This window comes from Oncorhynchus gorbuscha, linkage group LG14, assembly GCF_021184085.1.
Source record: "Oncorhynchus gorbuscha isolate QuinsamMale2020 ecotype Even-year linkage group LG14, OgorEven_v1.0, whole genome shotgun sequence".
Taxonomy (NCBI): Eukaryota; Metazoa; Chordata; class Actinopteri; order Salmoniformes; family Salmonidae; genus Oncorhynchus; species Oncorhynchus gorbuscha.
Window position 1 is genome coordinate 40,030,236 of NC_060186.1, and position 23,886 is coordinate 40,054,121.

The 23,886-nt window shown below is 44.3% G+C and overlaps 1 protein-coding gene across 1 annotated transcript in view; it reads right to left on the reverse strand.

Moving 5' to 3' along the window:
• Nucleotides 1-564: 564 nt before the first annotated feature.
• The window catches only part of LOC123994932 (serine/threonine-protein kinase MRCK beta-like), a 130,654-nt gene continuing 107,332 nt past the window's right edge, over nucleotides 565-23,886 (reverse strand). Inside the window, 8 exon segments of the mRNA XM_046298055.1 lie at nucleotides 565-2,204; nucleotides 5,805-5,875; nucleotides 7,335-7,443; nucleotides 9,251-9,365; nucleotides 13,876-13,906; nucleotides 13,909-13,992; nucleotides 19,748-19,832; nucleotides 22,381-22,478. Coding sequence (XP_046154011.1) covers nucleotides 2,100-2,204; nucleotides 5,805-5,875; nucleotides 7,335-7,443; nucleotides 9,251-9,365; nucleotides 13,876-13,906; nucleotides 13,909-13,992; nucleotides 19,748-19,832; nucleotides 22,381-22,478 — 698 coding nt within the window. The 3' untranslated portion in view covers nucleotides 565-2,099.

Consider the following 23,886-nt stretch of genomic DNA (forward strand, 5'->3'; position numbering starts at 1 on the left):
TGATTTCCCCATGATGTCAAGCAGAGGCACTGAGTTTGAAGGTAGGCCTTGAAATACATCGACAGGTACACTCAAATGGATGTCAATTAGCCTATCAGAAGCTTTTAAAGCCATAATTTTCTGGAATTTTCCAAGCTGTTTAAAGGCACAGTCAACCTAGTGTATGTAAACTTCTGACCCACTAGAATTGTGATACAGTGAATTATAAGTGAAAATCTGTCTGTAAACAATTATTGGAAAAAATACTTGTGTCATGCACAAAGTAGATGTCCTAACAGACTTGCCAAAACTATAGTTTGTTAACAAGACATTTGTGGAGTGGTTGAAAAACTAGTTTTAATGACTCCAACCTAAGTGTATGTAAACTTCCGACTTAAACTGTCCTTCTCATGAACTTTTACCCATTCATGTTTTTTCATTAATCATTTTCTAGACATTTTTCACAAATCACAATTAAAAAAATAAATTCATATCATTAAAGTAGTGTTTTTTTAGGTGATGAAAATGCATTAAATAATCCATATATAATACAGTATAGAAAAAACAGCACACACAGAGACAAGCAAAGCACAACAGATATTATTTTATTTTCTGTTCACGTGTTTGTTGCTAACAATTCAATAATTACAAAGATTTCAACTGGTGATTAAGAGGGAAAAAAGTAGTGTTTCGAAGAGAGAAAAAAAAACCTCACATTTTCAGAGCTGAAAAGACCAGGAAAAAAAGGAAAATAAAAGATCACTGACAAAATCAAAGAGTATTTTCCTGGGATTAAAACATGTGCAAGTTTAATACAGTGTTTCTGAACCCCCCCTCACCGATGGCCTGCAGAGTTAAAGTCACTTCAGTAATTGATCTGAATGTGATGCTGTAAGACTAAAAAAGAAAATGTCACTGAAGGCACACTAGTGATTAAACTGGATATGCCTGTACAGTATCTCACACTCTTGCTGTACAATGAAACGTTCCTCAATTGAGGACCACTATTCACATGCCCCCTCGTGGCGGTTTGGCGCTATGACTATACCTCCGCTTTTTATTTATTTAACTAGGCTCATGATTGAACGGTTAAAAATGAAGGGCCTCGTCCAGGAGGTTCTCTCTCTATGGTGAGCGGCTCTTCACACACATACTTATATAAACATAGCAAACGACAACAGCAGCTTGTGAGTTGTGGTCCTTTTCACTGTTCAGACTCCCACCATGTCTTACGTCTCATGATTATGTGGCTATGGCGCATTGGTTTTTGCCAACTACACTTTTATAGCAAAAGATCTAAGTTAAAAACAATCCACGTTATAAAGACTGGCGGGAGATGTGTAATTGCTGTAAAAGATGCCCACTCTAGTTTAGCTTAACAGTAAAACCCCTGCAGTCTGTTGAGTGGCAGCTCGTCCCTTGGGTAGGGACTGCTCTCAAATTAATGGCCACTAGTCCGGGAAGAGCTCAATAAGGGTTACAACACCAGTACGACAGGGTCTGGAATGTGGGGGGGTTTATGGTCCCTTTCAAGGTTGCCCTTTCTTTCACTGTTCAGTTGTGTGTACCCCATACTATATAGTTTAAAACAAAAAAGTTATCCTTCACTCTTTTCTTTTTTTTCTCTAATCTTTGTTTAGAAACACAAACATATACCTATGATTAGGATAGTTCATCATGAATGTTTTTTTTTCCTGCGAGTGTCCTATCGTCATTGATCTTGGTTTTTAATTCGGTCATCGTATGCATCTATGTATCAATAACCTAAACTAAGTATGAATAACCCATAAAAACTCATAGGAAAATGAGTGTCTCCCCCAACAGGGAACTGGAGAGGTGTGTGTGTGTGTGTTGGGGAGAGATGTCAGCTCAGGATTGCTAGTAGTGCTGTGGAGTGTACATGGTGGCACCCTCCCTTAACAATGTGAAAAGGAAGAGAGGAAAGAAGACAAGTAGGAATGGGGGGGGGGGACCAAAACGTTCATCTAAAATCAGGGTGGGGGGCTGGGACACAGTCTGTTCTTGGCACTTCTGCAGTGATGCACAAGTTTTATGTTGAATGTAGGTGCGTCGAGTGATTAAGCACGTATTATGTGTGTGTGTGTAGGGTGGTGGGGTCCTCAGCCGTCCAGGGCGTGTTCCAGGCCATCCAGCGTTAGCTGGCTGCGGTGGAGAGAGTTGGGGCTGTTGGAGGGAGTGGAGTGCTTGGTGGAGTCCCAGTCCGGCTGAGGGAAGAGAGAGAGAGTGTTTATGGTAAAGATGGCTGCGGTGGAGAGAGTTGGGGCTGTTGGAGGGAGTGGAGTGCTTGGTGGAGTCCCAGTCCGGTTGAGGGAAGAGAGAGAGAGTGTTTATGGTAAAGATGGCTGCGGTGGAGAGAGTTGGGGCTGTTGGAGGGAGTGGAGTGCTTGGTGGAGTCCCAGTCCGGCTGAGGGAAGAGAGAGAGAGAGAGTGTTTATGGTAAAGATGGCTGCGGTGGAGAGAGTTGGGGCTGTTGGAGGGAGTGGAGTGCTTGGTGGAGTCCCAGTCCGGCTGAGGGAAAGAGAGAGAGTGTTTATGGTAAAGATGGATTATATTACATATTGGTTTCTTTAGCCTGTAAGTAGTCTATGGACAAGGTATGACAGCAATCCATGCTTTGGTTTAGTTTCTCTGGCATTTGTGGCACAAATCCCATTCAAGTCATGGGACCGATATTAGCTTTTTTCGTACATCACTTCTACAAGTGATTTTGTTGAGCTTTATTAACAATCAATTTGAGATACTTTCGGATTATTTGGACATAACGTGCGAAAAGGCTAATATTGGTTTCATGACTTGAATGGGATTTGTGCTACAAATGCAAAAATGTTAGCATGTGAAAACAGTCAGTCTGTTTACATGCACACTCATAATTCAATATTAAACTGATTATGGCAGTAGTTAGAGCAAGGAAATAGTTCATGTAAACACCTACTCCACTTACACTATGTGGACACCCTTTCAAATGAGTGGATTTGGCTGTTTCAGCCACACCCGTTTCTGACAGGTGTATAAGATCCAGCACACAGCCATGCAATCTTCATAGACAAACATTGGCAGCAGAATGTCTCAGTGACTTTCAACATGGCACCTTTCCAACATGGGCTTCCAACTTTGTGGCAACAGTTTGGGGAAGACCCTTTCCTGTTTTCAGCAAGACAATGCCCCAGTGCATAAAGCCAGGTCCATACAGAAATGGTTTGGTGAGATCGGTGGCCTGCACAGCCCTGACCTCAACCCCATCAACCACCTTTGGGATGAATTGGAATGCCAACATCTACAGTGCCTTGCGAAAGTATTCGGCCCCCTTGAACTTTGCGACCTTTTGCCACATTTCAGGCTTCAAACAAATATATAAAACTGTATTTTTTTGTGAAGAATCAACAACAAGTGGGACACAATCATGAAGTGGAACGACATTTATTGGATATATCAAACTTTTTTTAACAAATCAAAAACGGAAAAATTGGGCGGGCAAAATTAGACAGCACCTTTACTTTCAGTGCAGCAAACTCTCCAGAAGTTCAGTGAGGATCTCTGAATGATCCAATGTTGACCTAAATGACTAATGATGATAAATACAATCCACCTGTGTGTAATCAAGTCTCCGTATAAATGCACCTGCACTGTGATAGTCTGAGGTTCGTTAAAAGCGCAGAGAGCATCATGAAGAACAAGGAACACACCAGGCAGGTCCGAGACACTGTTGTGAAGAAGTTTAAAGCCGGATTTGGATACAAAAAGATTTCCCAAGCTTTAAACATCCCAAGGAGAACTGTGCAAGCGCTAATATTGAAATTGGAAGGAGTAGCAGACCACTGCAAATCTACCAAGACCTGGCCGTCCCTCTAAACTTTCAGCTCATACAAGGAGAAGACTGATCAGAGATGCAGCCAAGAGGCCCATGATCACTCTGGATGAACTGCAGAGATCTACAGCTGAGGTGGGAGACTCTGTCCATAGGACAACAATCAGTCGTATATTGCACAAATCTGGCCTTTATAGAAGAGTGGCAAGAAGAAAGCCATTTCTTAAAATATCCATAAAAAGTGTCGTTTAACGTTTGACATAAGCCACCTGGGAGACACACCAAACATGTGGAAGAAGATGCTCTGGTCAGATGAAACCAAAATTGAACTTTTTGGCAACAATGCAAAACGTTATGTTTGGCGTAAAAGCAACACAGCTCATCACCCTGAACACACCATCCCCACTGTCAAACATGGTGGTGGCAGCATCATGGGTTGGGCCTGCTTTTCTTCAGCAGGGACAGGGAAGATGGTTAAAATTGATGGGAAGATGGATGGAGCCAAACACAGGACCATTCTGGAAGAAAACCTGATGGAGTCTGCAAAAGACCTGAGACTGGGACGGAGATTTGTCTTCCAACAAGACAATGATCCAAAACATAAAGCAAAATCTACAATGGAATGGTTAAAAAATAATCATATCCAGGTGTTAGAATGGCCAAGTCAAAGTCCAGACCTGAATCCAATCGAGAATCTGTGGAAAGAACTGAAAACTGCTGTTCACAAATGCTCTCCATCCAACCTCACTGAGCTCGAGCTGTTTTGCAAGGAGGAATGGGAAAAAATTTCAGTCTCTCGATGTGCAAAACGGATAGAGACAAACCCCAAGCGACTTACAGCTGTAATCGCAGCAAAAGGTGGCGCTACAAAGTATTAACTTAAGGGGGCTGAATAATTTTGCACGCCAAATGTTTCAGTTTTTGATTTGTTAAAAAAGTTTGAAATATCCAATAAATGTCGTTCCACTTCATGATTGTGTCCCACTTGTTGTTGATTCTTCACAGAAAAATACAGTTTTATATCTTCATGTTTGAAGCCTGAAATGTGGCAAAAGGTCGCAAAGTTCAAGGGGGCTGAATACTTTCGCAAGGCACTGTAGTTCCAACATCTAGTGGAAAACCTTTCCAGAAGAGTGGAGGCTGTTATAGCGGCAATGTTCCAACATCTAGTGGAAAGCCTTCCCAGAAGAGTGGAGGCTGTTATAGCAGCAATGTTCCAACATCTAGTGGAAAGTCTTCCCAGAAGAGTGGAAGCTGTTATAGCAGCAAAGGGCGGACCAACTCCATATTAATGCCTATGATTTTGGAATGAGATGTTGAACGAGCAGGTGTACACATACACAACATCATCAAAAGTATCTTAATTGGCAGAGTAAGCATACACTGATTAAAACAGCTGGTTTTCTGAGAAATCATTCTAATTGTCTAAAATGACAACTCCCGTACGGGCTCGGGAGAGACGAAGGTTGAAAGTCATGCGTCCTCCGATACACAACCCAACCTAACCGCACTGCTTAACACAGCGCGCATCCAACCCGGAAGCCAGCTGCACCTGGCAACCTTGGTTAGCGCGCACTGCGCCCGGCCCGCCACAGGAGTCGGTGGTGTTCGATGAGACAAGGACATCCCTACCGACCAAGCCCTCCCGACGCTAGGCCAATTGTCGCCCAACAGACCTCCCGGTCGGTTACGGTAGAGAATGTGTCATCATACCCAGGAAGATAGTTGAATTTGATGTAACAGAGAATGTGTCATCATACCCGGGGAGATAGTTGAATTTAATGTAAACAGAGAATGTGATGTAATAGAGAATGTGTCATCATAACCAGAAAGATAGTTGAATTAAATGTAACAGAGAATGTGTCATCATACCCAGGAAGATAGTTGAATGTGACGTAACGGAGAATGTGGGATAGACAGGGAAAAGAGAGGGGCATAGATTGAGTACATGTGTGAGTGATTTAATGTAACAGTCAGTGTGTGTGTGCGAAGTCTTTACCTCTCTCTCGAAGTCCCCGTCTGGGTTGGAGATGTTCCGCGACGATCCTGCTCCTCCAATGTCTGCACCTCCTTCATGACACAGTGAAACCCCCCCCGAGACACACACACCGCGAGACGCACACCGAGACACACACACACACAGCGAGACACACACACACACACAGCGAGACACACACACACACACAGCGAGACACACACACACACACAGCGAGACACACACACACACACAGCGAGACACACACACACACACAGCGAGACACACACACACAGACAGCGAGACACACACACACAGACAGCGAGACACACACACACAGACAGCGAGACACACACACACAGACAGCGAGACACACACACACAGACAGCGAGACACACACACACAGACAGCGAGACACACACACACAGACAGCGAGACACACACACACAGACAGCGAGACACACACACACAGACAGCGAGACACACACACACAGACAGCGAGACACACACACACAGACAGCGAGACACACACACACAGACAGCGAGACACACACACACAGACAGCGAGACACACACACACAGACAGCGAGACACACACACACAGACAGCGAGACACACACACACAGACAGCGAGACACACACACACAGACAGCGAGACACACACACACAGACAGCGAGACACACACACACAGACAGCGAGACACACACACACAGACAGCGAGACACACACACACACAGACAGCGAGACACAGACACAGACAGCGAGACACAGACAGCGAGACACAGACAGCGAGACACACACACAGACAGCGAGACACACACACAGACAGCGAGACACACACACAGACAGCGAGACACACACACAGACAGCGAGACACACACACAGACAGCGAGACACACACACAGACAGCGAGACGCACACACAGACAGCGAGACGCACACACAGACAGCGAGACGCACACAGACAGCGAGACGCACACAGACAGCGAGACGCACACACAGACAGCGAGACGCACACACAGACAGCGAGACGCACACACACACAGCGAGACACACACACACACAGCGAGACACACACACACACAGCGAGACACACACACAGACAGCGAGACACACACACAGACAGCGAGACACACACACAGACAGCGAGACACACACACAGACAGCGAGACACACACACACAGACAGCGAGACACACACACACAGACAGCGAGACACACACACACAGACATAGAGCATTAGCATCAATGACAGAGAGAGAATGTATTTACTAGTGTGTGTGTTGAAATGTATGCATTATGTGTTGTATGTGTTCGGGGCGGCAGGGTAGCCTAGTGGTTAGAGCGTTGGACTAGTAACCGGAAGGTTGCAAGTTCAAACCCCCCAGCTGACAAGGTACAAATCTGTCATTCTGCCCCTGAACAAGGCAGTTAACCCACTGTTCCTAGGCCGTCATTGAAAATAAGAATTTGTTCTTAACTGACTTGCCTAGTTAAATAAAGGTAAAATAAAAAATAAACATGTAGAACGTGCGTGTGCTTGGGATCCTCTCACCAGAGGCCGTGCGGGTGATGTGGGTCTTGCTCCTCTGTTGCCGGGATATACTGGATAGCGGGCGGGGCTTATCCTTGGCCAGGTCGTCCTGAGAAGAATGCATCACACTCTGTGCCGCAACGCAGTCGCCAACACACACAGACCGTAAGACAATGACAAATACAGCCATTGGTATAGAAGGACCTTAATATACGAGTGAACATGTTTATGCTCATTAGGACAGACAACAGAAATATTTTTTTTTACATTTTTAATTTGTCTTTCTTATTGACTAATTCATTGACTAATTCCGTTGGGTGCCTAATGAACACGACCCATGTACATGAGCAGACAATGTCAAGACATTTACATGGATGCTCACACATTAAACCAAATAAAATTGTTATTCTCACATGTACCGAATACAACAGGTGTAGACCATACCGTGAAATGCTTACTTACAACAGACTTGTACACGCAAACACACACGCACTTTGTGATAAATAAACTCCAAATGCACAGCAAGTCCCTCGTTTGACTGAAACAAGTCACACGTGGCATGTTTTCACAGAATTCTATGGGGGGGAAATAGCCATAGAGAAGTGTCTACTTCTCTTTTGGTGTTGGTGGCTGTCTACTAATGAAATTGACCTCGTTTCAAATCTTTCTCTCCATTGAAACCCTAAGGTAAGCTTTTCAAGTGTGTTGCGGTTTTTAAGATGACAAATATGCAGAGATCACGCAAAGCACAACTACACTGCAGCCAGTACAGAAAAACACACTCATAGGACATCAGCCCGAAATAAAACCACCCCAGCTTTCGAAAAACTCAAATGGAGAAAAGAACAGCGAGAAGGGAAAGGAATGGGAAGAAGGAAGACTGGGTGAGAGAGGGTGGCAGGAACACTGGAAATAGGCCCGGTCCCAAGTCGACCCCTTGTACCAACTCCCTATCTACTTGTGGAGACTAACGGTTAGATAGGTATGATCAATCATATTGCTTATCCCTTCAGATTCACACAAGTGCATAGGGATCTTTTCCTCAAATCTAGGCCATAAGGGTAGAAGTACAGCCGGTTGTATCATTTCCCTTTAATTAGGGACTGATTCAGACCTGGGACACCAGGTAAATCTGCCCAATTAAAAATAAAGTGAGTCAATCAATTAACAAGCAAAGAGAGAAAACGAGAACCAGCAGTACTCCAGGCTCGTATTTGACTACCAGTAACCCTGGCATAGGGTGTAGATATGTAATTGGAGGAGGCAGGAGGGGTGGGAAGTGTCAGGTTAGGCCTACCCTTCCTAGGGAGGAGGTGGAGGGAGAGGAGGAAAACTGGGGCAGGATGCAGTGCTGCAGCAAGTAGGTGGTGGTGGCAGGTTCTTTTTGCAGGTAGAGGTCGGCCGACACAAGGCTCATGTGATAGACGTGCTCCAAGTTGCTCGGTGGGGAGATCAGGGTGTGGTGGTGGGAGGATGATGGGGGGGTGGTGCTCTCCCCTGCTGCTGGGCCGGGCGGGGGTGAGAGAGAGGGAAAAATGACAAACAGGACACCGAGAAAAAAGAGAGAGAGGAAAGAGGGAGGGAGAAAGTGAAAGAGGGTGTGGACTATAGGGTCATTCTCCAAAAGGAGGAGGAAAACATGGGCAGAGATGGTGGAAAGTAGGAGAAGGGTGACATCTAGAAGGTAGTATAGTGCTATTCTGTGGAGTTAGGAGTGGAGCTGCTGCTGTCAGAAAATGCCAGGAGACACAATTTTGGCTCCAATGGTGTCTTGTGATCGTTAGAATCCAGCTGTTATGGCTCCTGTTTTGTCACCCGCAATATCAGCAAGCTTATCAGGGGTTGGGAGGCCATTTTTGTTCGTGGGTTATGAATACAGGATGAGGCAGACATTTTGGCTCAAGCTGTGTTGACAGGTGGTCAGTTGAGGCCCTTACCAGAGGCAGATCCATGAGGACCTGCATGCCGTCGCCGGGGCCCATGTGTGCCACGTGGTTGAAGTTGATTGGGTTAGAGATCATCTTGGATCTCAGCTCAGGGTCCTCAGCATCTCTCTGTCAACACAAGACAGGTGGTTAACAATGGTCAGTATGTATTATTGTGAATAGTTGTGAGTGTAACTGAGAATGAGTGAGTGCACTGACAAATTCAAGGTTTTTCTTTTCTTTTTATATTATCTACATTGTAGAATAATAGCGAAGACATAACTATGAAATAACACATATGGAATCATGTAGCAACCAAAAGTGTTTAACAAGTCAAAATATACTTTACATTTTAATTTCTTCAAAGTAGCCACCATTTGCCTTGAGAGCTTTGCACACTAAGCATTCTCTCAACCAGCTTCACCTGGAAAGCTTTTCCAACATTCTTGAATGAGTGCTGCATATGCTTTTCCACTAGATGTTGGAACATTCCTGCAGGGACTTGCTTCCATTCAGCCACAAGACCATTAGTGAGGTCAGGCACTGATGTTGTGCGATTAGGCCTGGCTCGCAGTCTGCATTCCAATTCATCCCAAAGGTGTTCGATGAGATTGAGGTAAGGGCTCTGTACAGGCCAGTCAAGTTCTTCCTTACGGATCTCGACAAACCATTCCTGTATGGACATCGCTTTGTGCACGGGTGCATTGTCATGCTGAAACCGGAAAGGGCCTTCCCAAAGTTGGAAGCACAAAATCAAAATCATTGTATGCTGTAGTGTTAAGATTTCCCTCCACTGGAACTAAGGGGCCCAAATCATGAAAAACAGCCCCAGACCAGTATTCCTCATCCACCAAACTTTACAGTTGTCACGAAGCATAGATGCAGGTAGCGTTCTCCTGGCATCAACCAAACACAGATTTGTTCGTAGGCCTGCTAGTTGGTGAAGCGTGATTCATCACTCCAGAGAAAGTGTTTCCAGTGCTCCAATGGCGGCGAGCATTTACTCCAGCCGACGCTGCACTGTGAATGTGTGCTGCTCGGCCATGGAAACCCATGTCATGAAGCTCCCGACGAACAGTTATTGTGCTGAAGTTGCTTCCAGAGGCAGTTTGGAACTTAGTAGTGAGTGTTGCAAACGAGGACAGGTGATTGTCACATGCTACGGGCTTCAGCATTCCCATTCTGTGTGGCCTAATACCTTGCGGCTGAGCCGTTGTTGCTCCTAGACATTTCCACAATAACAGCACTTACAGTTGACGAGGGCAGCTCTAGCATGGCAGAAATTTGACGAACTGAGTTGTTGGAAAGGTGGCATCCTATGACGGTGCCATGTTGAATGTCATTGAGCTCTTCAGTACAGGCCATTATACTGCCAATGGTGGTCTACAGAGATTGAATGGTTGTGTGCTCGATTTTAAACACCTGTCAGCATGGGTGTTGCTGAAATAGACGAATTTGAAGAGTTGTCCACATACTTTTGACCATGTAGTGTATTTTATACTAAGAATAGAATATAATTTAACAGAATAAAATACAACAAATATTTTTCCCACACAACTTGTGTCACGGAACGTGGGCCGTTGGAATATAAAAAAGTTATATTTTCAAACAGAGCTTAAGGCCCATGCTTCTTTATCTATTTAAATCTCTTTCCTACTCTCAGTTTGTTAGGGAGCAGGCGTAGGGGTCTTACCTTCATTCATCCTGATAGAAAATATTAGCAAAAGCATGTGAGTCTCGTTCATATTTCACAACCTCCATAGCCTTTTGGACTTGCCTATATGCGATTGAGCTAAAATAATAGGCCTACACTTGATTTGGGCTACATTATTGCATGTTAAATGTTTCTGAACGGTGATAGATGAACACTTGATTTAGGCTACATTATTGCATGTTAAATGTTTATAAATCCAATTACGATCTCGTATCATCACTGCAACTCCCAACGGGCTCGGGAGAGGCGAAGTTAGAGTCATGTGTCCTCCGAAACATGACCCGCCAAACAACGCTTCTTAACACCCGCCCGCTAAACTTGGAAGCCAGCTGCACCAATGTGGGGAAAGGGGGATACCTAGTCAGTTGTACAACTGAATGCCTTCAACTGAAATGTGTCTTAAGCATTTAACCCAACCCTCTGAATCAGAGAGGTGCGGGGGGGCTGCCATAATCTATTTAGGTTAACTGCCCAACTGCAGTATGTTAGAGGATACACTATTCAACTGACGACTAAAGTCAGCCTGCAGGAGCCCGGCCCGCCACAAGCAGTCACTAGAGCGCGATGAGTTAAGTAAAGCACCCCCGCCCGGCCAAACCTCCCTAACCCAGACCCCTGGGCAATTGCATGCTGCCCTATGGGACTCCCCGGTCACGGCCGTTTGTGACAGTCTGTAGTGTCAACTCCAGTCCTGCGATGCAGTGCCTTAGACTGCTGCACCATTCGGAAGGCCACAAGCTAAATGCTTCTGATCAGTGACAGAATGAGCTCTACCACCTCCATTTATCTGCCCAGCCAAACACCACTTAACCAAATAGCCTACACTAACAGATACAGTGAAACAAAATCACATTGATTGATTGTCAGTGAAGTCACAGGCTTTTGGTCAGAGTAGGTAATAATAATAATAATAATATATGCCATTTAGCAGACGCTTTATCCAAAGCGACTTCTAGGCTATTATGCAACTGCGAGTGAAGAGCAAAATAAGCTTTCAAAATGTTCTAATAAATGAGAAAACTAGACAAGATGATCTGCCCTTGAACAGGCAGTTAATCCACTGTTCCTAGGCCGTCATTGAAAATAAGATTTTGTTCTTAACTGACTTGCCTAGTTATATATATATTTTTAAAGGCCAACACTCAACTAAGCACCCTTTTTCCTAGCCTGATTGCAGCCTAACCAATATCCAAACAGACATTCAGTGAAAAATCTATAAAAATGTAATAATTTAGTTATCAAGACGAGTCCCCAAGCAGCGCGATGACGCTGTCCCAATAAAAAAAGCTACCGAAATAACATCTAGTTGGCCACCCTATTGCTTCCAAATTATTACAAGGATTGGATGACTTTAGGAATTTCAGAAAGCAAAATTTTCATAATTCAGGGTTATTTATTCCCACAATAATTATTTTTGGATCTATCCAGTTGTGGGTAAGAAAACAGTGCATGCTTAGTGGTGGGCTATGAGAAGAGATGGGCAAAGTGACATGCCTTGCAAAGTTTAGAACTGGCAGGAGGATGATTAATGGGTACCCCTTAGCAACCATCAAGAGTTTAAGAGTGTAGTGCATGCCAATGTTACATACTAAGCCGCAGGCAGAACTTCACCGAAATGATTACTAGGTCGTTTGGCGGAAATAAAGGTTTCGGCTTTGATACCAGTATGTGACTAGTTTCAGGAAACTAGGCGTGTGTTGCGCATCACTACTTCACAGGAGAGCCATTTTAATGTAATTATTGTATTTATAAAAATCAGAAATGCCTTCCGGAACATGTCAACTTTCATGCCATCTGTAAATCCGAATAAAATTGTTAAATTACGAGCCAAGTCGGTTTAGCCACGTAAAAGACAGGAACCTTCCCGCTAGCCATGATTGGCTGACATAATGGGTGGGCTGGACATGCCTAGAGAGGAGTTTGGATTGGTCTGCCATGTAGCACACTTTTGTATATAATATGAGGTGGTCAGTATGTGTAAGTAATCCTTTCTAACGCTGCTGTTTGAAAGATAACACGTTGTAGAACTGCAAAAGTGTAGCTCTCCACTTTCTGGAGGGCCGAGTTTTGAAATCAGTGGATTAAGTATGATAGCTAAGGATATGGAGAAAATTCTGACGTTTGATTGCAAATATGCAGAAAGAGTTAAAAAAAAGAGAACACAGAGAAGGCTGTTGTATAAAACACCCGTTTCCAGATTACATCTTCAAACTAAGGGCAACCGTGGCATCCGTGACAGAGGAAGAAGCGTCCATCCATGTATATGGGTAATATAGTCTAGCTAGCTACATTTTTTAATATAGTCTAGCTAGCTACAGATATTATATGTCGTGTCAGAAAGTTGTTTTCATTTCAAGTTAAAGCGTACTGTTAGCTAGCTTACTAACGTTAGCTGGCTGGCTTGCTAGCTAACATTATGTGTATGACCTGTGTAGTAATATTATTAATCTCCGAGCTAGTTATAGCCATTTTCTCAAAAGTTAGGTTACAAGTTTATCAACTTCCAAAGCAGAATTACTTCCCCATTGTTCCTCAACTGTAGTGTCTGATATACAGAGTCTCTACTTTTATCCAATGTAAAAAAAGACAATTTCAAAATTTGCTACATAAGACCGAATCGAGCAGGTCGGTCACACAAGAAAAGGCAGAAAAAGTTGGCATTATGATGGTTTCCAGAAAAACATCTTAGTATGAAAGGTATAATAATGATGAGTGAACAGAGTAATGTTACCTCCTCTGATGCTGGAGTCTGGTCGAGCAGTAGCGCTCTCGACTCCAGACCACAAAAACCTCCTGGCGACTGTGGTTCAAGCCCAGACTCCACCTCCCTTGTCTATGCCCCTACTTTCTGTCTCCTCTCTACTTTACTGCTTCACAGTCCAAAAGGTAATTCAAGTATAAAAAGGATTGGAAAAAAGGATACCTCCTCTGCTGAAGTCTCTCCTCCTCGGGACCTTGAAGAGGAACTTCCTCTTGCTGCGCGTCCTCATCATCAGCTTCTTACTGTTGTCAGACGTCTCCGGGATGGCCAGGTCACCTTCTGGAGGAGAGAGACTATATTGAGAAGCTGTACTGAGAGCGAAATGCTCCTGAGGATTCGTTAATGACTATATTGTGTATAGGTGTAGTTGTGCCTGAGGAGGTAGTAGTGAGTTAAGGCATTGAGGGGTCAGTAGTTAGTAAGTATATTACAGGTAGACTCAGCGATATGATGTATATGCAGAAAGAAAAATAGCATAGGGGGTCAATTTCCTCAACACCTAAGAGTGTTGAAGCGTGCGGCTCAACTTCTCCTCCTGGCTTCCACATTGTAGCAGTGTGAAGCCAAACCGCGCACATGGGTAGATACTGTGTGTGACAGTGTGAGAGTGAAGTCATGCATCTCGCTCATCTCAATATCTGTGGGGCTGCTCACGGCAACGTCATTTCATTGAGTCTACCTTTAAGGTGTAGGTGAGTATTTGGGGATACTGTATACAGTGCCCTCAGAAAGTATTCATACCCCTGGACTTAATACACAAATTCCAAATGGATTAAATGAAAAATGTCTCTCACCAATCTGCAAACAATACCCCAAAATTAGTGATTTAAATTTATTTTTAGTTTTAAATGTTAGCAAATGCATTGAAAATGAAATAGAAATATCTAATTTACATAAGTATCTCCAACCCTGGAGTCAATACTTTGTAGAAGCACATTTGGCAGTGATTACAGCTGTGAGTCATTCTGGGTAAGTCGCTTAAGAGCTTTGCACACCTGGATTGTTAAACATTTTCGAAATTCTTCACGCTCTGTGAAATTGGTTGTTGATCATTGCTAGACAAACATTTTCAGATCTTGCCATTGATTTTCAAGTCAATTTTTAAGTCAAAACTAACTCTGCCACTCAGGAACATTTACTGTATTTTTGGTATGCAACTCCAGTGTAGATATTTCCTTGTGTTTTAGGTTATTGTCCTGGTGAAAGGTGAATAAATCTCCCAGTGTCTGGTGGAAAGCAGAATGAAAAAGGTTTGACTCTAGGATTTTGCCTGTGCTTAGCTCCAATCCCTATTTCTTATCCTGGAAAACTCCCCAGTCTAACAATTACAAGCATTGCCCCCAACATAACACTCTGTATTCAGGACAAAAAGCCAATTGCTACATTCTTTGCAGTTTTACTTTATAGCAATGGAATGAAACACACAACCAATGCCTCAAGTGTCATGCTGTACGTGAACCACACACCTGAATCGTTGTGTGGTCCTGTCCAGAAACAACCCCCTAACCCCTAGACACTTGTGGAGATCTGACAGATTTGGACAGGTGTAAGCAACACCGCCACAATTTCACTGAGCCTACCAGAGGGCACATGTCACCATCCATCAATCCAGCTCAGATCTCCACAAGTGTCTAGACTCTGGGCAGTAGGTGCTAGGGATTGTTTCTGGACAGGCCATGGGTATTATGGTAACTCAGTCAGTCAGTCTAGCACAGTCAACAAAATGGTAATAGCTGTCAAAAACTTGCTTCCTCTCTCCTTGGAATAATCTAAATTGCATTTCCTTGATTAGTCACCTCCTCACTCCTCGTCTCCTTAAAACCCATTAGATGAGAAGGTCAGAGGTCACTCAATGTAATTAAGACTCTTTCCTTGTTTCTCCATTCCTCACCTCCATCTCAAAGCACATTGCACTTTCTAATGCACTTTTCAAGGAGAGGCAAGGTGTGGAGGAAACAAGGACAGAGGAAGCAATGACGGTTAGTTCAGAGACTCACACTTTTACATTTATATTTATCATTTAGCAGAAGCTCTTATCCAGAGCGACTTAGTGAGGGGGGTGATTATCTAAGGTACTCTTTGAAGCGGTAGGGTTTCAGATGTTTTCGGAAAAAGGGCAGGGACTCTGCTGTCCTAACTTCAGGGGGAAGCTGGTTCAAACATTGGGGTGCGAGGACAAAGAAGAGCTTGGACTGGGCAGTGGGAGCTCCTCCCATAGGGGTGGGAAGGCCAAGAAACTGAGGTGGCAGAACGGAGTGCTCGGGTTGTGGTGTAGGGTTTGAGCGTAGCCTGACGGTAGGGAGGGGCTGTTCCGGGGGTAAACACCATGGTCTTGTAGTGGAAGAGAGCTTCGACTGGAAGCCAGTGGAGTGTGCAGAGGAGCGGGTTGACAGGGGTCAACATGAGAAGGCGAGAAGGCTGAAAACCAGGAGGGCTGCTGCGTTCTGGATAAGTTGCAGGGGTTTGATGGCACAAGCGGGGAGCCCAGTCAACAGAGAGTTGCAGTAGTCCAGACAGGAGAAGACAAATGCCTGGATTAGGATCTACACCACTTCCTGTGTGAGGTAGGGTCGTACTCTAGGGATGTTGTAGAGCAGTTCCTAACGCTGCCAGAGACCTGGAACTCCACATGGGTTGCGCATGCAGGATACACTAAATTAGAAGGGTTGTGTCCAAGTGGTGGGGATTGTCTGTAAAAACCTACAGGGAAAGGATCGAACAGATATAAACTCAGACCCTGTCTTTCAAAAATAAAACATTAAAATCCAAATAACTTCAAAGACCTTCATTGTAAAGGACTTAAACACTGTTTCCCATGCTTGTTCAATGAACCACAAACAATTAATGTTCATGCACCTGTGGAACAGTTGTTAAGAAACTAACAGCATTAGACGGTAGGCAATTAAGGTCACAATTATGAAAACTTAGGACACTAGAGGCCTTTCTACTGACTCTGAAAGACACCAAAAGAAGATGCCCAGGGTCCCTGCTCATCTGGGTGAACATGCCTTGCTGCAAGGAGGCATGAGGTCTGCAGATGTGGCCAGAGCAATACATTGCAATGTCCGTACTGTGAGACACCTAAGACAGCACTACAGGGAGACAGGACAGACAGCTGATTGCCCTCGCAGTGGCAGACCACGTGTAACACCAGCACAGAATCAGTACATTCGAAAATCACAGGTACAGGATGGAAACAACACAAGACTTACACCAGGAACGCACAATCACTCCATCAGTGCCAGACAGTCCACAATAGGCTGAGAGAGGCTGGACTGAGGGCTTGTAGGTCTGTTGTAAGGTTGGTTCTCACAAGACATCACCGGCAACAATGTCGCCTATGGGCACAAACCCACCGTCGCTGGACCAGACAGGACTGACAAAAAGTGCTCTTCACTGACGAGTCGTGGTTTGGTCTCACGAGGGGTGATGGTCGGATTCACGTTCATCACCGAACGAATGAGCATTACACCGAGGCCTGTACTCTGGACCGGGATCGATTTGGAGGTGGAGGTGGTCCGTCGTGGTCTGGGGTCTGGGGCGGTGTGTCACAGCATCATCGGACTGAGCTTGTTGTCATTGCAGGCAATATCAACGCTGTGCGTTAAAGGGAAGACATCCTCATGTGGTACCCTTCCTGCAGGCTCATCCTGACATGACCCTCCAGCATGACAATGCCACCAGCCATACTGCTTATTCTGTGCGTGATTTCCTGCAAGACTGGAATGTGAGTGTTCTGCCATGGCAGTAGTCCAGACAGGAGAAGACAGTTGCAGTAGTCCAGACAGGAGAAGACAAATGCCTGGATTAGGATCTACACCACTTCCTGTGTGAGGTAGGGTCGTACTCTAGGGATGTTGTAGAGCAGTTCCTAACGCTGCCAGAGACCTGGAACTCCACATGGGTTGCGCATGCAGGATACACTAAATTAGAAGGGTTGTGTCCAAGTGGTGGGGATTGTCTGTAAAAACCTACAGGGAAAGGATCGAACAGATATAAACTCAGACCCTGTCTTTCAAAAATAAAACATTAAAATCCAAATAACTTCAAAGACCTTCATTGTAAAGGACTTAAACACTGTTTCCCATGCTTGTTCAATGAACCACAAACAATTAATGTTCATGCACCTGTGGAACAGTTGTTAAGAAACTAACAGCATTAGACGGTAGGCAATTAAGGTCACAATTATGAAAACTTAGGACACTAGAGGCCTTTCTACTGACTCTGAAAGACACCAAAAAGAAGATGCCCAGGGTCCCTGCTCATCTGGGTGAACATGCCTTGCTGCAAGGAGGCATGAGGTCTGCAGATGTGGCCAGAGCAATACATTGCAATGTCCGTACTGTGAGACACCTAAGACAGCACTACAGGGAGACAGGACAGACAGCTGATTGCCCTCGCAGTGGCAGACCACGTGTAACACCAGCACAGAATCAGTACATTCGAAAATCACAGGTACAGGATGGAAACAACACAAGACTTACACCAGGAACGCACAATCACTCCATCAGTGCCAGACAGTCCACAATAGGCTGAGAGAGGCTGGACTGAGGGCTTGTAGGTCTGTTGTAAGGTTGGTTCTCACAAGACATCACCGGCAACAATGTCGCCTATGGGCACAAACCCACCGTCGCTGGACCAGACAGGACTGACAAAAAGTGCTCTTCACTGACGAGTCGTGGTTTGGTCTCACGAGGGGTGATGGTCGGATTCACGTTCATCACCGAACGAATGAGCATTACACCGAGGCCTGTACTCTGGACCGGGATCGATTTGGAGGTGGAGGTGGTCCGTCGTGGTCCGGGGTCTGGGGCGGTGTGTCACAGCATCATCGGACTGAGCTTGTTGTCATTGCAGGCAATATCAACGCTGTGCGTTAAAGGGAAGACATCCTCATGTGGTACCCTTCCTGCAGGCTCATCCTGACATGACCCTCCAGCATGACAATGCCACCAGCCATACTGCTTATTCTGTGCGTGATTTCCTGCAAGACTGGAATGTGAGTGTTCTGCCATGGCTAGTGAAGAGCCCGGATCAATACCAATGAGCATGTCTGGGACCTGTTGGATCAGAGGGTGAGGGCTCAGGCCATTCCCCCCAGAAATGTCCGGGAACTTGTAGGTGCCTTGGTGGAAGAGTGGGGTAACATCTCACAGCAAGAACTGTAAATCTGGTGCAGTCCATGAGGGGGAGATGCACTGCAGTACTTAATGCAGCTGATGTGTACACCGAGGAACTTAAAACTTACTACCTTCACTACTGTCGCCACATTCTACAACTCGATTGGAGTCCACCTGTGGTAAATTTGATTGATTGGACATGATTTGGAAAGCCACACACCGGTCTATATAAGGTCTGACAGTTGACAGACACCCATTCTGCCAGTCACATTCTGTTAAAGGTCCCCAAAGCACACACATCCCTGGGTCCCTCGTATTTTCAGTTCGCTGCAGCTAGCGACTGGAACGAGCTGCAATAAACATTCAAACTGGACAGTTTTATCTCAATCTGTTCATTTAAAAACTCAATCATGGACACTCTTACTGACAGTTGTGGCTGCTTCACGTAATGCATTGTTGTCTCTACCTTCTTGCCCTTTGTGCTGTTGTCTGTGCTCAATAATGTTTGTACCGTGTTTTGTGCTGCTACCATGTGGTGTTGTCATGTGTTGCTGCCATGCTATGTTGTTGTCTTAGGTCTCTCTTTATGTAGTGTTGTCTCTTGTCGTGATGTGTGTTTTGTCCTATATTTGTATTTAATTCATTTGTATTTTTAATCCCAGGCCACCGTCCCCGCAGGAGGTCTTTTGCCTTTTGGAAGGCCGTCATTGTAAATAAGAAATTGTTCTTAACTGACTTGCCTAGTTAAATAAAAGGTAAAAAAAAATATATATATATATATATATCAATTTTGAATTCAGGCTGTAACAACAAAATGTGTAATAAGGCACTGTATGTACTGAGTGAGTATATGGAGATATAGTTGTGTATTGGGCCATATGTAAGTGAGTGAGTATATTGAGGTGTATTTGTACCTGTGGAGTTGTTGCTGAAGTAGATGAGGCGTGGTTGTTCGGAGCCCAGCAGGTTCAGACTGCCCTCCACATTTAGAGGCCTTATCTGAGGGGGCAGGGACATGGGTTACACCAATCCACATTACAAATGCACACATTCATAGATGCATGAAGGGGCATAAACATGCACATGATGCGTAAAAACACAAGTGCACAAAGACACTAACACTCTTCTCACTCATGGGTGCACACACTTTTTAACACTCACCCGAGATTAGAACACGCATCTTCTCATACACTCACCAAGATGGGGAATTCGGCTCCCCGTTCCTGGAGAGCTACCCTCCAGCAGGTTTTCAATTCAACCCAGTTCTAACTAACCTGGTTCAGATTATCAACCAGCTAATTATTAGAATCAGGTGAGCTAGATTAGGGTTGGAGTGAAAACCTGCAGGACTGTAGGTCTCCAGGATGTGGCTGTGTACGTGCGCGTGTGCGTGTGCGTGTGTGTGTGTGAGCATCTGCCTAAGTGAGTTTTGAATGCCAATGTGTCTAAATATGTAACATGATCAAATGTGTGTAGTGGATCACCTGTTCACACATTTCATTTAGCCTGCTCATGAATATCTTACAGGCTACAACACCATATCGACACATGGCACTGAGTGTACAAAACATTAAGAACACCTTCCCTAATATTGAGTTGCACCCTACCCACTTTGCCTTCAGAACCACCTCAATTCATCAATACAATGTGCCGAAAGCGTTCCACAGGGATGCCGGCCCATGTTGATTCCAATGCTTTCCACAGAGGTGTCAAGTTGGCTGGGTGTTCTTTTGGTGGTGGACCATTCAGCGTGGAAAAACACAGCAGTGTTGCAGTTCTTGACACAAACCGGTGCGCCTGGCTCTCAATGGGATTAAGGTCTGGGGAGTTTCCTGGCCATGGACCCAAAATATTGATGTTTTGTTCCCCGAGCCACTTAGTTATCACTTTTGCCTTGTGGCAAGGCGCTCCATCATGCTGGAAAAGGCATTGTTCGTCACCAAACTGCTCCTTGGATGGTTGGATGGTTGGGAGAGGTTGCTCTCGGAGGATGTGTTAGTACCATTCTTTATTCATGGCTGTGTTCTTAGGCAAAAATTGTGAGCGAGCCCACTTCCTTGGCTGAGAAACAACCCCACACATGGTCTCAGGTTTCTTTACTGTTGGCATGACAGGACTGATGGTAGTGCTCACCTTGTCTTCTCCGGACAAGCTTTTATTTTCCGGACAAGCATTCTTCACAACAATTGAACCGCTCTCCTTGAAGTTCTTGATGATCTGATAAATGGTTGATTTAGGTGCAATCTTACTGGCAGCAATATCCTTGCCTGTGAAGCCCTTTTTGTGCAAAGCAATGATGACGGCATGTGTTTCCTTGCAGGTAACCATGTTTGACAGAGGAAGAACAATGATTCCAAGCACCACCCTCCTTTTGAAGCTTCCAGTCTGTTATTCGAACTCAATCAGCATGACAGAGTGATCTCCAGCCTTGTCCTCGTTAACACGAGAGAATCACTGACATGATGTCAGCTGGTCCTTTTGTGGCAGGACTGAAATGCAGTGGAAATATTTTTGGGGATATTCAGTTCATTTGCATGGCAAAAAGGGACTTTGCAATTAATTGAAATTCATCTGATCACTCTTCATAACATTCTGGAGTATATACAAATTGCCATCATACAAACTGAGGCAGCAGACTTTGTAAAAATGTATATTTGTGTCATTCTCAACTTTTGGCCACGACTGTACAAGCAGACACGGGTGACAGATTAATTTTAACGTCATTGGTGCATTTACACCGCACATCCATGCAGGGGCACTCTTGTGTACTTTCAACAGGCAGTCATGCAGTGGGGGACAAAGGCAACAATGTAATTTCACAATACATCTAGTGACATGCACAAGAAAATGCAGACCTCACTTCTGCATGCAGGCAAAGCAGAAAATAATTTGCCACTAATCAAAAATTTTCCAACACATGAAATAGAGCATTATGTTCAACCAGAACCATTGTTCTACATGGGCAAGGTAATGCCATTGACACAAATTCAATAGATAAGAGTGAACTAGGTCCAGTAGAGCCGTATAAAATCCAGATTTTTGACTGGTTCCATTATGTTTTTTTTCCCAAATTCTGTTTTCTTCGTTTTGTTTTTTCAGGTTTCCGTTTATCATTAGCATTGTCGCTAACAGCTACACAGCGTAGACTAGACATACCGTACACAACACACAGATGGACATTCCAGACTGTTGTACGGGCAGCGCTGCTCTTTTGCCTGATGACTCACTCTGAATTTAATTTATCGATCGCTACACACATTTAGTCAAACTGCAATCCTACAAGTCATTTGTGTGACTTCAAAATGAGGGGCGTTGTACAAAAATGTATCAGCGATTGGATCGTCTCTAACAAATTTAACCAATCAGAGTATCAAAGTTAATCACACCATCATGTAAGCCTGTTCAGGCCTAACCCATCGGTTTCTGGGACCAATCAGAACAGTGAGAATGTGTTTGCAATCTAGAAATCATTGGGGAGGGAGGCAAATCCAGACTCATCAGTTGGCAGGAGCGATATGGATGGGTAACCATGGAAAGCTACTCTTACCTTCCTCAGTGAAATGGTCTGGACCCACTCGGTGGTGTGGATGTCAAACACATCCACTCCGTACTCGCTGTACACCGTCAGGTAAGACGAGTTGGAGCCTGGAGGACACACAGGAGGCACGCTGAGCAAAAACAGAGGCCTCCACAATTTAATCTATTTGTAGGATCCAATATACCAGATCATTTTCATGTTTCAATAATATAAAAATGTTGTCTTTTAGTGCCCCTTCGGATAGCTAACAATTTCTGGTGTCAAGCATTCAGGCATTCTACATAGGCTGTTACAAGGTGTCTCTATCAATATTATCTGGAGCCGACATTGTGAAAAAAATACTTTAATACACAAACAGTACCAGTCAAGACACACCTATTCATTCAAGAGTTATTCTTTATTTGTACTATTTTCTACATTGTAGAATAATAGTGAAGACATCAACACTATGAAATAACACATATGGAATCATGTAGTTACCAAAAAAAGTGTTAAACAAATCAAATATATTTGAGATCTTCAAAGTAGCCACCCTTTGCCTTGATGTCAGTTTTGCACACTCTAAGCATTCTCTCAACCAGCTTCATGAGGTAGTCACCTGGAATGCATTTCAATTAACAGGTGTGCCTTGTTAAAAGTACATTTGGGGAATTTCTTTACTTCTTAATGTGTTTGAGCCAATCAGTTGTGTTGTGACAAGGTAGGGGTGGTATACAGAAGATAGCCCTATTTGGTAAAAGACCAAGTCCATATTATGTCAAGAACAGCTCAAATAAGCAAAGAGAAACAACAGTCCATCATTACTTTAAGACATGAAGGTCAGTCAATGCGGAAAATTTCAAGAACTTTGAAAGTGCAGTTGCAAAAACCATCAAGCACTATGATGAAACTGTCTCTCATGAGGACCGCCACAGGAAAGGAAGAAGTTCAATTAGAGTTACCAGCCTCAGAAATTGCAGACCAAATAAATGCTTCACAGAGTTCAAGAAACAGACATCTCAACATCAACTGCCTTTCATGGTCAAATTGCTGCAAAGGAACCACTACTAAAGGACTCCAATAATAATAAGAGGACTTGCTTGGGCCAACAAATGATAGTCCCACTAAGCGCGAACCAGACGGGATGGCGTATCACTGCAGAATGCTGTAGCAGTCATGCTGGTTAAGTGTGCCTTAACTTCTAAATAAATCACAGACAGTGTCACGAGTAAAACACCATCACACCTCCTCCTCCATGCTTCACAATAGGAACCACACATGCGGAGATCATCCGTTCACCGACTCTGCGTCTCACCAAGACGTGGCAGTTGTAACCAAGAATTCCAAGAGGGTGAAAAGCTGTCAAGGCAAAGGGTGGCTACTTTGAAGAATCTGAAATATATTTAGATTTAACACTTTTGGGTCCTACGATTCCATGTGTTTTATTTCATCACTATTATCCTACATTGTAAAAAAAAAAATAATAAAAACCTGGAACGAGTAGATGTCCAAACAATTGACTGGTAGTGTAAGTGA